At 41.5% G+C, this 16,634-nt stretch overlaps 1 protein-coding gene across 6 annotated transcripts in view; it reads left to right on the plus strand.

The window, feature by feature from the left end:
* Nucleotides 1–16,634, plus strand: part of QTMAN (queuosine-tRNA mannosyltransferase) — a 234,959-nt gene that overhangs the window by 167,375 nt on the left and 50,950 nt on the right. For all 6 annotated transcript variants that reach the window (XR_014450815.1, XM_083153853.1, XM_083153851.1 and 3 more), the window contains one exon: nucleotides 8,683–8,792. Coding sequence is in view for 5 of the 6 variants with exons in the window: in XM_083153853.1 (XP_083009979.1) it covers nucleotides 8,683–8,792 (110 nt within the window). In the remaining variant the exon portion in view is untranslated. The remainder of the gene's footprint in view (nucleotides 1–8,682; nucleotides 8,793–16,634) is intronic.

Here is a 16,634-nt window from a genome sequence, read left to right on the forward strand (position 1 = left end):
GGCTCCAAAATCAAGTAGGTGCTCCTTCTATTATGAAGCCTGTGATTTGGTCAACGTGCACACTAGGGCCACATATAGGATATTTTTGAAAACAAAGGAATTGGGGGAATCAATTTTTAGTCACATTTCTCTAGTAAAATCTACTGTATTCGTTAGAAAAATGTATTAAAATTGAAACTCTGCAAAAAAAAAGAAATTTTGAAATTTCACCTACACTTTGTTTTAATTCCTGTGAAACACCTAAAGGGTTAACAAACTTCCAAAATGCTGTTTTGAATACTGTGAGGGGTGCAGTTTTTGAAATGGTATCATTTATGGGGGTGTCTCACATACAAGTCCCTCAAAGTCACATCAGAACTGAACTGGTCCCTAAAAAAATCAGTGTTTGAAATTTTCTTGAAAATTTGAGAATTTGCTATTCATATTGTAAGCCTCCTAGTGTCCAAAAAAATTAAAAGGAAGTTGAAATAATGATGGAAACATAAAGTAGACATATGGTCTATGTTAGTTATTAACTATTTTGAGTGGTATGATTATTTGTCTCACAAGCAGAAAATTTAACATTTTGCATATTGCTAAATTTTCCATTTTTTCACGATATTTTGGTATTTTTCACAAAAAAACACAGACTGTATCGACCCAAATTTACCACTAACTTGAAGTACAATGTGTCACGAGAAAACAATCTCAAAATCACTAGGATAAGTAAAAGCAAAAAAAAGTTATCCCCACTTAAGTGAGACATGTCAGATTTGAAAAAAAGGGCTCTGTCATGAAGGCACAAACTGGCTCTGTCATGAAGGGGTTAAGGAAAATCTCTCACGCTGAATCTCCCATTATAAATCTCTGGCACAAATCTCTCCGTGTGTAGGGCCCTGAACTCCAGTAGCACTATATCCAAGAACGCTTCTTTCTGAGATAAGGAAATAAAGGGCAACAAATAAGCCTGTGTCCCTGTTGCCCTGGCAACAGATTTATTTATTAGAGGGGAGAAATAAAATGAGCTAATATACCACATACCTGCACATCGACAAACTCCTATTTCAGCTTTAGTTGACAATTAAATCCTGGACAGCTACAGCCAGGGGTTAATGTTACTCATTAGGAGAACTTGGTCATTACTGAGAAATCAAACCACTTATTGCAGCTTGGCTTAAAATGCAACATTCAGCTACTCAACTAGTGAGAATTTTATGTTAATTAACCTGACTTTCCGCGATTTGTTATATATATAATATAGATATATGTGCAGTTAATTAAAAAACAAAACAGCAAGTTTACTTCTCGACTTGTTATTTTCACTTGTCGAAGAAATGTTTCATTATTTCATAGCAAATTCCTGTGTCTATATGATGAGTAAAACGGGTATTAAAATTAAGAAGAGACACATCATGGAAATCAGTTTGATCACAGGGGAATGAGCAAATAAAGCTGTGGAAATGGAAATAAATAAGCTTTGCTAATACCTCACCTAAGGAGTGCAATATAAACCCAGCAGAGCTGGAGATTTTAGAGGTGTTTTGTGTGCATGTATTTGTGCATCAATTGACCTTCAACAACTAAAACTTTATAAAAACTTTGCGGAACTTAATATCTTATACTCAAGGTGACTTTAATACATAATAATGGCAAGTATATTGAAGGATGTCTTAAAGAACAGTTCAAGAAATTGTGTATGTTATTTTAGATTGTTATTAAGGCTAGACATATTGAAATACTGCAAAATATGTGCAGTGATGAGATTGGTAAAGCAAGGTGGCATATACCACCTCGGCCAGTCATAGGGCAGTATTCAATGAGCATTTTGGCGATGTGCAGCGAATCCTGTTTAGGATTCGCTGCACATTCGCCACTGCTCGCCACGTTCCGGAGCCTCGCCGGCTCCAGTATTCAACGAGTCAGGGGTTTGCTGCCCCTGACCGGCGAATTTTAACTCCTGTGGCGATGCCGCAGGGAGCCTGAGGATGGCGGCAGGCAGGGAGATGGAAGTCTCCCTGCCTGCCCCAGAACGTTTGTGGGGGGGAGGTGGGCTCCCCGGGTGCCAGGCAGCACAGGGGACCGGGTATATTCACTACACCCGATCATGCATATGTAATGATCGGGTGAAGTGAATATATAAATATCTAATGAGCGGCTCGGCTCCGGCCCCCTGCTGGCTGGTCTGTGTAAAAAAAAATATATATATATTTTTTTTTTATTAAATATATATTCATGTGCTTACAGCACATGAATAAAAATAGCATGCCCCTCCTCAGAATAAAATTCCTGTTTTTTTGACACCAAATGTAAAAAACCAAACACTTTATTTTAAAAGTTCACATTCCACTTCACCATAAAAAGATAGCGATTGCTACTCGGTGGATCATGGCGAAAAAAACCTTGAAATGTATTCGCCATCTGGTCATTGAATAGGGTGATTCACCGTTTTAGTCAAAAATTTGCCTTACAGCACAAAATCGCCATAAAAACCTGGCGAGCCTCATTGAATACCGCCCATAGTGGTCTACATACCAGGGCCACACCCAAGCATCTAAAGAACCAATCGAGAACACAGAACCTCGTATTTCAGTTGTGTGTGGAAATGGAGAAATGACTATTGGACCAGAATGGAGGAAGGACTATTTGAGCCATGCACTGCTACACTGTATGATAGCTTCATAGCTGGCTTCTTACCTTGCATTAGCCACCTTATTCAAAATGGTTCCGGGTGATAGAGCTACAGTGTCTAAATAGACAGTCAGTAGGTCTACCTCAAATGGTTGACCAGATGAAAAAGTCTACGGTGAAAATGACGACATGGAAAAAAAGTAGACACATGACAAGGTTGACATGAATTTTTCAAGATTTTTTTTGATAGATTGATAGATCTACAGAGTCTAAATCAGGGGTGGGGAACCTTTTTGTGCCAAGGGCCGTTTGTATGGGGAAAAAAATCCTTCGGGGGCCATATGTAAAAATGTCTCTTACAAATTGTCCTGCTGCAGCCGTCCCACGCTCCGGCGGCTGCCGCTGAATAGGACCGACAGTCTCCGGCTGCTGTTGATTAAGAGGAATCTCACGAGAACTACTGACCTCTCGCAAGAATTCCCATGTACTTGACTTTCGACAAAGCCACCAGGTGGGTGCGAGGGCCACTCAGACCGGCTACGGGGGCCGCATACGGCCCCCGGGCCTGAGGTTCCCCACCCCTGGTCTAAATAGACAGTAGGTCTACTGGAAGGGTTGACCAAATGAAAGGGTTGACAGGGTCAAAATGATGATATGAAAAAAAGCAGACACATGACAAGGTCGACATGAATTTTTCAAGAATTTTTTTTTTTAAACGGCTTCTTCTTACTCAACATCAATGTCAGCATAGAGGTAGAACATAATAGTGTGCCAAGCAGGAACCATGGCGTGCGAACACGTGGTGACGGAGGTTCATTTGCGTGAGGGCTGTTAATATAACATAGGAATAGGTCACGGTATTAATATGTTTAATGGATAGTAATGTATTGAACAATCCCTGTTTAGAGGTATGTGGTATTATTTTGGGGGCAGTACGGATGGTGTAATGGTTAGCATTACTGCCTCACGGTGCTGAGGTCATTGGTTTGTATATTCTCCCCGTACTTGCGTGGGTTTACTCCGGGTTCTCCGGTTTTCTCCCACAATCCAAAAATATACTGGTAGGCTAATTGGCTCCCAACAAAATGAACCCTAGAATGTCTGTGTGCATGTATATGTGGTAGTGAATATAGATTGTAAGCTCCACTGGGACAGGGACTGATGTGAATGTTCAAATATTCTCTGTAAAGCGCTGCGGAATATGTATGCGCTATATAAGAAACTTAATAAATAAATAATATTTTTATGTCTATGCTGGTTGATTGGATATAAGGGTATTTAATGTAAGTACTATTTAATATTGGGATTGGCTTGGGAAAATATAGACCTGTTATATATCAGGGCAGTGATATATTTATTATTTTAATTTAATGTTGAGGCTGATTGTGGGAAGACAGGCCAAATATTACACTTTTTTTTAATATTAGGGCTAGATGGGTGAGAGGCGGGCTTAGTGTTCGCTCTTTGCTCATTCATACTGTATATATCCCTTTTCAATCCAATGCTACTGTAAACATAAAAAGATCCAGACAGGTACCAGCATATGTTAAGACAACAGCATCCGCTAATCAAAGCTTCAAGCCCATATAGGAGAGAAAAGCATTGTCTGACCACATTGCAGTTTATGGTGGAATAGTCCTTATTGGGACTGCCCCAAGTAAGTGCTTTGTTCTGACAGCAGGCAGTCAGGAGCAGCGATGGCTCCTTACCTGTCTAGCACTGGCTACAGATGGTAGCCCTCTGGTGATTGACAGCTGGCTGCGTCCCCTAGAAGCCAGATAGGGCTGCCGTAAAAGCAAAGTAGGGGCTTCTCAGGAGGAGAAAAAAACTCCCCCTGGGACTGCCCTTCTGGCTGCAATTAGCAGAGAGTGCTTTCCATAGGAAATCACTGCAGTCTTGCAGCCCTTAGGTAGAATCCACCGCTGGTCAGGAAGTACTGTATGCTTCTCTTTTCACAAAGGGGCTGCCATATGCACCTAATGTTGGTTATTTAACTGAGAAATCTGATTTTCTCCATTTAATAACCACTGGAGCAGTGTGGAAAAAATGTGTCATAACCTTTCACCTTACATCTGATATCTTATCAGTCTAGCCATGGACCTGGGTATGTCAACGAGCAAACATGCACCTAGATCAGTTATGGCTAACCTTGACACCAGCTGTTGTTGAACTACACATCCCAGCATGCCCTGCATCAGTTTTAGCATGGCCAAATAGTAAAACTGTACCAGGGCATGCTGGGATGTGTAGTTCAACAACAGCTGGAGTGTAAAGGTTAGCCATCACTGACCTAGATCTAAATGAAAAGAAATATACATTTCTGTGTTTTCTGTTTTACAGTTAATGCTGCATTTATGGGGTATTGCCTGGCTTGCAAGTGGACATAGAACCTGTGTGCTAGAATGGGTATGGGTGATAGGGTCGGCATACATTAGGTCGACCACTGAAGGTTGATGGGCTTAGGTCGGCACATGAAATAGGTCAATGTAGCTAAGTTCGACAGGATCGGAAGGTCGACGCAAGTATTAGGTCAACAATGAGAAGGTTGACATGAATTTTTCACAAGTTTTTGTTCCAAATTGCGACGTAAGTTGACATCGACACTGTATCAATGTACCGCATCCCCTCGCTGCACCTGCCATGCTTTCAGCACTATTATTCTCCCTCTACTCCCTAGTGGATGGTAGGGTAGGAAATACCACCTGTTGGCACAAGTCGGCTTAAAATAAAACAAAACATCCTTTTGACTATCAACCTTCCCATTGTCGACCTAATGCTTGTGTCGAGCTTCCGACCCTGTCGACCTTAGCCATGTCAACCTAGCGACCATATCCCGCTAGAACATATGTAGAGAGGAAAGTGTTTGTATAACAGTCCAGTGCTTAGCATGTCCCCTCTACAGTGTTCCTGGGTAATTTCTCCTCCTTGGGCTAAGATTACCAACCTGTCCTGGATATTAGAATCAGGGGCCAAATACATCTGTAAATGCCCCCATATACCACTTCGACTTGTCTGAGCCTTGTCTCATCCGATTTCCCTTGCCTCCCCTGGCAGCTCAATGGGCCTTCTTCCATCCGATTTGGTTCTTGATGTGCTATTTTTGCATGCAATTTATCTCAGGGGCTGTACTACAGGGGCTGGCAAATATGGCTATATAAAGCAAATCGCATGCGATATATCACAGGTGCTAAAAACAGCCACGATGTGCACCTGACGCCTGCAATTCTGATTAATCGTACATGCAAGTCGAAACTCCGACTCTGACCCGATGCGCACGGGCCACGGATCGGATGGGATGTCAAACACGTGCAATTTTTTTCCATTATTCGATTTCTCTGCCGGATGTGTCGTAATCGGATGAAAAGTGGCAAAATCGCTCTAGTGTATGGCTAGCTTAAGTCAACAAAACTTGTCTATACAGCCAATGCGATATATCTGAAAAAATGTCTTTAATAATATGCAGTATCTGCTGACAATCTGACCGTGTATACCGAGACAAGATTGGTAACTCGAAATCCTTTCAACAAATGTATTGTTTGGATAGGAATGATTGTTTAGTGCATATGTATGAGCGAGAATTCTACGAGTAGAAGAAGGGTCGGCACTCCTCAGACTGATCCAAAATCAATTGTATTCAAAAGAAGAAAAAGTACATACAAAACAGCATCATCAACGTTTCATGGCCCCCCGGCCATTTCGTCAGGATGTGGAGCTGTGTGTGCGTAAAGTGCAGGTGCTGAAAGTGGACCTTTGTACAATATTGTGGGTTCTCAGTCTTTAAAAAAAAGTGGGTACTTGTTTCCTAGCACCATTACTTATGGTATACGATGGGACCCGATCTGACCCGATATAAGGGTTTTTACAGTTCATATACAATTTTAAAATCGCGTAGTGTCACCACCGAGTCCGAACCGTGGCGAGCGGATGCGGAATACATGTGAAGTAAGCCGCGTCCCCTTGCGGGGCTCGCTGCGCTCGCCATGCTTCGGGCACGGTGGCTCGCTGCGCTCGCCACACTATATGAGTAATCAACTCCACGCCGACGTGGATAGTGGGGGTATGAAAAGGTTGGAGGGTGCGCACCGCCGCCCCTCGCTGGCTCGCCACGCTTAGGGTTGGCGTTGATAGTGGCTTGGCGTTAACCATAGGGGGCATTTTACATACTAATTACCCATCAGGGTGGGTGTACAATTAAAAATCGGGTCTGGGGAGCCATTTAACATAGGAATCAGCCATCAGGCTGTACAATTAAAAATCAGGTCTAATCGCATGGCATGGCATGCGATCTGGTCGCATGCAATGCGACCCGATGCCATACAATTGAAATTGGTGGTGCCGTGCTAGGAAACAAGTACCAAAATGTGTGTACTGCATATAAGTCTGTCACTATGGCAGGAACATTTTCAGGAGCCAAATAGTGAAAGTGTTAATATCCCTTCAAAGTCAACACTCTTCTTATTTAATACCACCCTTATTATTGATATTGTATATGCTTTACTTTTTTTTTTATATAAATACAGTTCAGATTGGCCTCATTATGGCTTAATAATTTACAATAGTGAAAGGACATCAGGGGCCAGATGTAATGCAGTGTGAGTCCGGAGGCCGTGTGGGATGACAGTTGAACACAGAGCTTTATTTAAAGGGGCAGTCATTTTACAAGGCCTCCGAACTAGCACTGCAATATACTGTATCAGATCCCAGGTTTTCTTTTATTAAGTTTGGTAAATTTGTGTGTCTGAAGTTTTTATTACATTGTTCATTGTGAAGAAATACTTAGATACACCCTAGCAGCCAATGAAGTTTCTGTTGAAATCGTTGTAAGCTTTGTCCCATCCTTAGTGTTTATAGGCCATTACTTTAGAGTTCCGTTATCTTTCACTGAAAGTGCACACACCGGAAATCTACCCCATTGAAAAGTTTAGGACCAGATCCGAAGATTGCCAGCTGTAGTGCAAACCTCAAGCAACTGTAAAGCAACCATAGTAAAGGCCAGGACAAGCATTGAACAACCTGAAAATGTGCCTATCTCAATTTATTCATTTCAGTCTTTTAAAGGAAAACCATAGAGAGCCACTAAACTTCTGATCCTTCACTATTGCTGACATCTTTCTCCAACCCTGTGTGTCCTGGTGTGTGGAACAGCTCTGCAGTTGACCATTTTCAAATTAAAAGAATAAACAGCATATAGTTTTACACTTAACAAACTCCTAGAATGTACAACATTAAAAGTGCCTGTTCCGCTCTTCATAGGCAGAACCAGGTATTTCAGGTTGCACAGTTGAATTTTTTTGCTGTTTAATAGGTTGACTGTTGATATCCCTGCTTTGTCTACTTTGTTTTCTTCCTCACTGTTGGATTAACCAACTGGGGAAATAATTGGGAATAAGGGTCCTGTGGTTCCAAGCTGTTGGCAAATGTATTACCATTGTTTACCGGAATTTAAACTACTATTAAAATATTCTCCTTTTGATCCTGGTCTTTCTCCCTATGAGATCAGCAACTGAACCCCACCTGCAGTCATTTATCAGTAGCTGCTTTTTTGGCCTTAGTTTTCCTTTTAACCTGCACAGAAAAAGGCTGGAAGACACATTGATTGTAAAATCCTGTACTGGGTGTTTGTGACATCTTTCTGCTTATTATTTAACAAAACAGTTTGTAAAAGCAATGTAATGTTTAGAAAATTGCAAGCTGTAGCCAAAAGCAATGCAGACAGTGTATCCTGGCGTCCAGCTCAGATCTGAGGGCGGTATTACCTGGAGAGAAACACTCTAAATGAAATACAAGTGTTATGTGATCGGGGCACTAGCTGCACTGACCATGTGAACTATTCAACTTTGACAGACACTATGGGAAACCTTGATAGTGCAACAATGAGAAGTCAGTGGCTTCCAGCTACAGAGTACTTACAGTGTTCTCCACTGTCTCACAAAACTGGGGCCACAGGGCAGCCAAGCATTAAATGTTTCTGAAATACCTCCGGCCCAAATACCCAAAAATGATATCTTTAGAACAAAATCACTGTTGTCTCTCTTGTGAGTTTTCCAAGTAAACATGTTTTATTCTTTCATTTAGGGAACATGATAAAGATCCAGAAACCTTCTTTAAAATTATGATGAGGCTTAAAGAGCGGGAGCTGCCGTTCCGACTGTCGGTGCTTGGGGAAACCTTTACTGATTTACCAGGTATCTCATTCTTATTATTATTAGAATCTACACTGTAAACTTTTTTCAACATGGTTTTCCATTGCTGTAACATTTCCGCAACTTTATACAGGTAGCCATGTTCCTGAGCCGATGTGAGGAGGTCTTATTTATCCTCTCGTTAGGTCCTCTCTATAGGTCATGGAAAACCTTCATACAGCTATTGAGAGCAGGTGACAAGGTGGAACTACAGTATAGGCTTTATTTTTGAAAATACAGGTTAAAGTACTACATGGGTATATACTAACAATGATATGTATGAAATAGGGAAGCCAATCCCGGGGCATTTTTTCAATCCTGGAAATCGGGATTGAAAAAAAGCTCAATCCTGAGATTGGCTTTCCTAATTAAAAAAAATGCCCCGGCCACCCCGCATATTTACTTGCAGCCGGGAGCAGTGCTGGCGGGGGACTGTGTGAAGCTGGGTGGGGAGCGTTGGGAGGGTGGCGAGCATTGGGAAGGCGTATTGCTGTGTCTGGTGGGAGGGTGGGCAGCTGTGGGCAGATGGGTGGATTTACTGTTCGGCCTGCGCAGCGTGACCTCTGACTGTCATGCTGCGCAGTGGTGCAGGCCGGGCATCAGGAGCTGCTGAGTGAGTGTTCAGATGCTGCCCGGCTTTAGACTGCGCATGCGCAGTCTAATTCCAAAATCCCGGGAGTGGAAACTCCAATCCTGGGATTGAAATCCCAGTGTTTTTGGGGCCCACATCCCGAGATCCCGCTGATCCCGTTCCCAGGATTGGCCACCCTAGTATGAAAGTGTATGCACTACTCAAGAAAATAATATACCAGAAATTAGGGAAGCGCTTACACAGTACTTTATTGCATTAGCTTCTTGTGTTCGAAATCATTACCTTTGAATATAATTGCCCTTTTAGAAGTTCGGAGTCTAGCGGCACTGTGCTAAAGGTTGTAGAAAAAAATCATATGATTGGTTGTTACCAGGTGATTATTTACCAAGGCTCATGATCAGTAATATGCTGCTCTCTCTGGCCAGCAGGAACCTGCAACCACCCCCAAGTCTTCACTTCATGTTCAGTAGCGGTCCACGCACTGTTCTTCTCCCGGGACCTGCTTGTCAGTAACTCCACCATTATTTTTAAGCATGCTGCAGTATTTGTAATCCATCTTGCTAGATATATTTACTAATGATCTCCTGAATTTGGAAACCCAGATCTTAGGAAGTGTGTGCATCACATGGGTTGAATTTTTTAGTTGCTAGGGATAATAGTGGGCTCAAAATAACCCAGGATATGCTGTCAAATAATGAGCTGTGTGATGTCCACCATTCTTTCTGCATATTAACTGTGATACTCACTTTTAGGTGTTAATTAAGGATAGATGAAAGTGTTCCATCCTTAACATGTTTCTGAACTGTCATATCAGGGCTCATTTTCCTCTGGTCTCTTCCACTAGCAAAACTAATACCACTTTTACACCGCTTAGCCAGGACGCATCCGTGATTTTGTACCCTGCTGCAATCCAACTTCTGACCCTTCTACATCGTCGTCCCTGCCTGGCATAGCGCCGGGTGGTTGACGTTACTGGGGGCGCGTCCTGAGCCGGCGCTTGGAGATGAGGTCATCTCCCAGAGCCAGCTATTTCAATGCTATGAATGGGTGCCAGATGGCATCAACCCAGGTTACCTGTTAGCACTTCTGCCAAGCTTGCATGCCAGGTTGCTTCACCTGGTAAATTCAACTGGGGGCCTTTCCCCTGCACCATATCCAGGGTTATTAATATGGAATATTATCATTTTCTCTAACTTTTGCTGTAAAACATAATGACTATTAACTTAAAATGTTTTTATTTCATAAGTAACTCTTCATGTGATCTTTTTAAAAAAAATCTGTATTATATTAGACAGGCTTTAACCCTTTGAGTGCCAACGTTGCCATGAGAGATCAAAATTTTCCTTAAAAATGCCAGCGCTGCTCAGAGCAACTTTTCTTTTTTTGGGTGCAATATTTAACTAAACTTCCATGAATTGACTTGGCTGTCGTTGTATTTATTTTAAATAAAAGAACAGTCGCTGTGTCCGATGTTGCCATTTTTTAGCGGATATTTTGTGGATCGCTCACAGCTATGTTGGCACTCAAAGGGTTAAGTTCAAACTAATTATCTAACATGACTTGTGACTACTGTATTTAAGGTCAAAAGGTATGTATATATAGAGACGTAGGGTGAAATTTAATAGGACTCATCCTATGAGAGATTCAAAAAGTGAGAGATTTGGTAAGACATCTCCAGTTTTTTTAAAGCGGCAATCATTTACACTGCAAAACCAGTTCGATTTTGCAGTGTAAATGATTGCCGCTTTAAAAAACCTGGAGATTTCTTACCAAATCTCTCACTTTTTGAATCTCTCATCCTATTAAATCTCACCCCTAGAGTTCCTTGCATACTTTACCCTAACCTGCCTGTAGTGTAGCCCAGTGCTGTTGCATGTCTTGGTGATCTTTGTAAAATGATATTTTTTTCAGATCTGTAACTTGTACAGTGGTTTTTCAGAATCCTTGTTAGCACAGTATATACAGATTTTTTTTTTTTGATAACTCAAACAATAACAACAATCCCTTCACGTATAAAATATAACACACAATATAAATGGATATGAAAAATGTATGAGTTTATATAGAGGATATGTACTCTCCAAATATTTAAAGAAAATGAGTTGCTTTGTTTACTCATTGCTGTGGGCAATGATGCTTATTGGATTTGTATTGGGACTTTAATAAAATTGCTCCGAACTACGATTGTATCTTGCTATGAAATTTCCATCTTGTACGGGTGTAGAGTAGTGCCTCTTATACACCAAATTGTGACCTGTGTATAAGAATAGATTTGCTGGTTTTATTTACTAATGTTAGAATCATTAACCACAACAAATAGCATACAGTCACCCTTTGTTTGGGGTTAGAGTTTCTGTTAAATTCCTACATGAGAGGTCATATATAATGAATTTATGCACACCACACTACAAAATGCCTTGCTTCTGCGCATGTGCCTCTATGCGTGCTGGGTAGAACTCATCATCATTCCCAGATCACATTGTGCAGAGATGGAAAAACCTGAAAACAGTGTCACCATCAGCCTCTGACCAAGCTAGAACTGGTACTTTCATTATATAAAAATGTTACGTTTTTTGTTTTGAAAGTGCTCGGACTAAACTCATTTATTGCCTATATTGTTGAGCATATGGGGAAATTGGAAGAAAAAGAGAGAAAAAAGACACGCGCTGATAATTATTCCTGTTGAGTAAACCTTGGAGGAACCAGTATATACACACCTGGCTTAGTAGAAAACATAAACACAATTAACACTTACAGTAACATATATAGACTGGACACTTAAAATATGTTTTAATGTCTAGGCAATAAATATGTATACTGCATTGTTTTAAAAAACGTAAAAAATCTGACACTAGTGATTACAACTATGGAACATCATGTATACAAACAACCTTGATGCCCAATAGTTGAAAATAGAGTGGATTCTGTATTCACATAGTGGAAGTACTCCCGAGTTCTTAGTTGTCACAGATCACAGTAGCATTGACGCGTTTCGACTACCCGTGGTGACTTTCGGGTTTTTAATGATTAATTTGCTACTAAGGATGGTATCCTATTAGCAGTTCTAAACTGCTGCTAACAGGTTAGTAAGTGGCTATCCTATTAGCCCGATTTCAGTGTCCGTTTCCATTATTCCCATTATTATATGCTTCGTATATGATGCATAATCCCCAATAAGCAGCTGTCGCCGCAACTCGAGATATCACATGGGATCGGGAACTTTTCTGATTACAGGTGTTTTTGCCCAATCAGAGGTCCATTTTCAACCGAAAATTAAAGTGGCTACTAGTTGGATTCAGTGGTAATGACCAACGATTATCGCAATATCTGTCCGTTTTAATTGTCTAAAATTGCAACTAATGGAATATTGCCGTAACTTCTTCTAAATTGGTTTTAAAGTGTAATTTAGTCACTTACCCATGTTTCTGTGTTGTAGTCTGTAACAACCAGTGTTGCAGTGTAGCTAGCATCACCATTAACAACAACAAGAAAGACAGGGTAGACTATCACCTGTAACATTAAATTAAAGCTGGGCCCGCATGATCACTCCTAGCCACCAGGGCTGGATTAATTTTGGTGGGGACCCAAGGGCAAAAAATTTGTTAGGACTTCCATTACTAACAGCGTTGGCAAACACCCCTTGGCAGCCCTCTCTCTGTGCAGTGTGCGTCAACTCCTGGCGATTTTTCACAAAAGACTGTTGGCAGTACTCCTTCTTGGCCACTGCTAATGAACAACCTAGCCGCCAAAGGGGTACTACTCCATTTGAAACAGAGCTGTCGCCTTTCCCTTAATCCGGCTATGTTGACCACTCATTCAGTTGGTTGTCCCTCTACCAAATTTTACAATAGAATTAAATACACAAGTTACCAAACCGGTAAAGTTGGCTGCTGTATCTTATTAGTCTGATTGGATAGTGCACCATTGCCACATTCAGATGGTGTAGTAGTTTTGACCCAATTACTCAGTAATGCCCCCTATCAGATTATTATTATTATTATAATTTTATTTATAAGGCGCCACAAGTGTTTCGCAGCGCCGTACAAAGGAACAATACAGGGAAACAAAACTTGGCATAACATTGAATAAATAACAAAAATACAGTACAAATAAAGAGCGCCACAGATCAATACACATTACAGCTTGGGTACAAGTAGTGAGGACTCAATCAACATACAACTAGAGGCTTGAGGCCAATGATGGAGAGGAGTATGCAGACGAAGATGGTCACTGAGTGTTGGAGTAAAGGAGAGCTGTGAGTGAGATGTGAAGAGAAGAGGGCTCTGACAACAGGAGGGAAGAGGGCCCTACTCGGAGGAGCTTACAATCTAGTAGGAAGGGGAGACAGACAGATTACAATAGGTGCAAGCGAGGGGGTGGTGGTAGATAGCAGGATGTAAACAGGAAACAGGCAAGGGGTCGGAGAACCAGCTGGTTTATGCAGTGGAAGGGTACGCTTTGATGAATAGGTGAGTTTTAAGTGCCCGTTTGAAGCTTTGCAAGGTCGGGGAGAGTCTAATGGAGCGAGGGAGTGCGTTCCACTGAAGGGGTGCAGCACGGGCAAAGTCCTGTACTCTAGCATGGGAAGCAGTGATCAGGGTGGAGGAGAGACGACAGTCGTCAGCTGACCGTAGAGGGCGGGAGGGTGTATGAATGGAGATGAGGTTAGAGATATATGGAGCAATGGAATTAGAGATGGCCCTGTATGTGAGTGTGAGATAATTCCTGATCATGTGTAATCATAAATGCTGACATTTCCAGCCAATTAGGGTGTACTATATAATAGTATATGTTAGTAAGTAATGAAGTTATCTTTAAAATTCTACACTGGCCCCTATTTTTTTCCAGATCATGGTATTGTGAGTAGAGATTGTAATTGTCTTTTGGGGTAAAACGTGCTCTACATTTATATTAAACGTTTCACTAAATAATGACATTTATCCACGCCATGTACACATGAATGCTAATTATATTCTTTTATTCAAAATACAACTATATTTTCAGGCAGGGTTAAAGCCTTCTGTTGGTTTTTGGTAAAGACGTTCAGATGAAACAGTTGCCAATTCTTCAGACAACCTTTTTAAATATAATTGAAAACAGAAAGGTGGATTAAACGGCAAAATCTTTTTATGCTCTAATCCTATGGATCAATTCCAGATAACATTTGGGACCTTTTGGAGATTGTGATGAGAGGGTGGAGCAGGTGAAATGCCAGAAGATGACATCAGTTTTGGCGACATTCATGCATAAGTCAGCGTGATCTATCTTCCTTTTGGGTGCTTTTTAAAAAGGCTTAGAATCATAGCATGTGTTTGCCCAGAAATGTTGTTATTCTACCTGTATGTGCTCATAGCCTTTATTAGGATTGTTTATAGCCTTAATACTGCTGCTTACTTCACCAGAGTACTTGCATAAACAGGTTTCTCTTTCTTGTCCTTTGCAATTGTGGGCAACCAGTGCATCTAGTTATGGGTAATTAATTGTCAAATGGCAGAGATCTGGTTGTTTGGTCTGATCTAAACCATGGCAACACACACACACACACGTCACTATTGATGGTGATTTTGAAGCAGTTACACCAATCCAATATTTGTTGATGCTGCTGCCCGGTGCATATTCCTCTACAGTTGTACTACATCTTCCTCCCCTCTCCTAAATGAAGGAAACATTTGTGTATGGTCAGGGCAGCCAAATTGTAAAACTCTCCTCCTGCAGAGGTGGTTTCGGCAGACACAATATATATGTTTGAAATAAGTTTGGACAAACATCTATTGGGTAAAAACATCCAGGGGTACAAACAACAATCATAATCTGTCTTCAAATAAATCAGAATGCACAATGCGTAATAAGGGATGTAGCAAATGGATCATACACACTAACCAAGGTTGAATTTGATGGACACACCTCTTTATTTGGCCTTAACTACTATGTAACATGCCCTACTCTGGCTCTGCTTCCCCTTCAGAACCCAATTCAAGCTTGTCACATTCACTTACAAAAGCCATTACCCAAGCCTCTTCCATCTCCAACTCAGACCTTATCTCCATTCATACTTCTGCCCTCCCTCTTTGCTCCACAAATGCATGCTATCTCTACTGCCAACTGTATAATTTCTCTCGCTCCTGCCTCCCTACCTCTGGAATTCTCTTAATTTCCATACCCACTTCTTCACCAAACGTACTCAGCCTGCATACACATACTAACCCACTGCCTCATGCTCTACCCCATCTATGTCACCTCCTTCTGTCTGCCCCTTCCCCTTAGAATGCAAGCTCTCACGGACAGGGTTCTTTTCCTGTTTGTGCATTTCCTTCCCTTACTTATACTGTCATCTACTCCATACTCCCTACAATGGCACATAACCATTGGTTTCTGTGCCCTTGTGGCACTGTATACAGCTATGTCTCTTACATCTTTGCTGCAGTTATGTTAAACTGTCCACCTTGGCATTCCATGTTGTGTGAGACTTTTCCAGCATCGGGCGCAGTATAATGTGACTAGCACTCTGCTGATTACTTTCATATGCACAGGAGGGGGCATAGACAAACAGACAAAGCACCATATAGGGGTATAGATGGATGGATGGGAGGGGGCATAGATGGACTGAAGGACAGAGCACCATATGGAGGCATAGACAGACTGACAGGAAGGGGGATAGAAGGATAGTCGGGAGGGGGCTCAGAGGCTCATTTGGGAGAGGGCATAGAGGGAAGGACAGGAGGGCCTATATAGGGACAGATAGGATGGTCCCTCTAATGATAGAGGCTGTAGGGGATGCATCTGTTAAGGAGTCCAGTGGCTTGGGAGGCCTTAAAGCAATCCCACTACACCATCTACATTTTTAGAGGGTTTTCATCTTTTCAATTTACTGCTGCTGCAAGCGTTGCTGGAGGCCCAGCAGTTTACACAGAACACCCCCCTCCCCCGCTCTGGGAACACAGCCACTCACCTGAACTGTGAATGATTCATCAGACCCTTCAAAGTACTGTAGTGACCGGAGTTGAGCTATTCCTGGGAAACGGCTGAGACTTTCTTTACAACTCGGACCTATTTGAAAAAAAATATATGTTCAAGATGTCTTAAATTTTCCATGCTAAAGTCCACTTGGTATTAATTCTCACCTGGAAATTATTTCCTTTTTACACATCAAAATTTGTCTTTTATTGTTTTTAGTTTGTGCAGGTATTTTACAACTGCGCCGTTGGCCTTCACTTTATTCTAGTTAAACAGTTGCCAGAGTATATATTCCTATT

This window comes from Crinia signifera, chromosome 7, assembly GCF_055691185.1.
Source record: "Crinia signifera chromosome 7, ASM5569118v1, whole genome shotgun sequence".
NCBI lineage: Eukaryota > Metazoa > Chordata > Amphibia > Anura > Myobatrachidae > Crinia > Crinia signifera.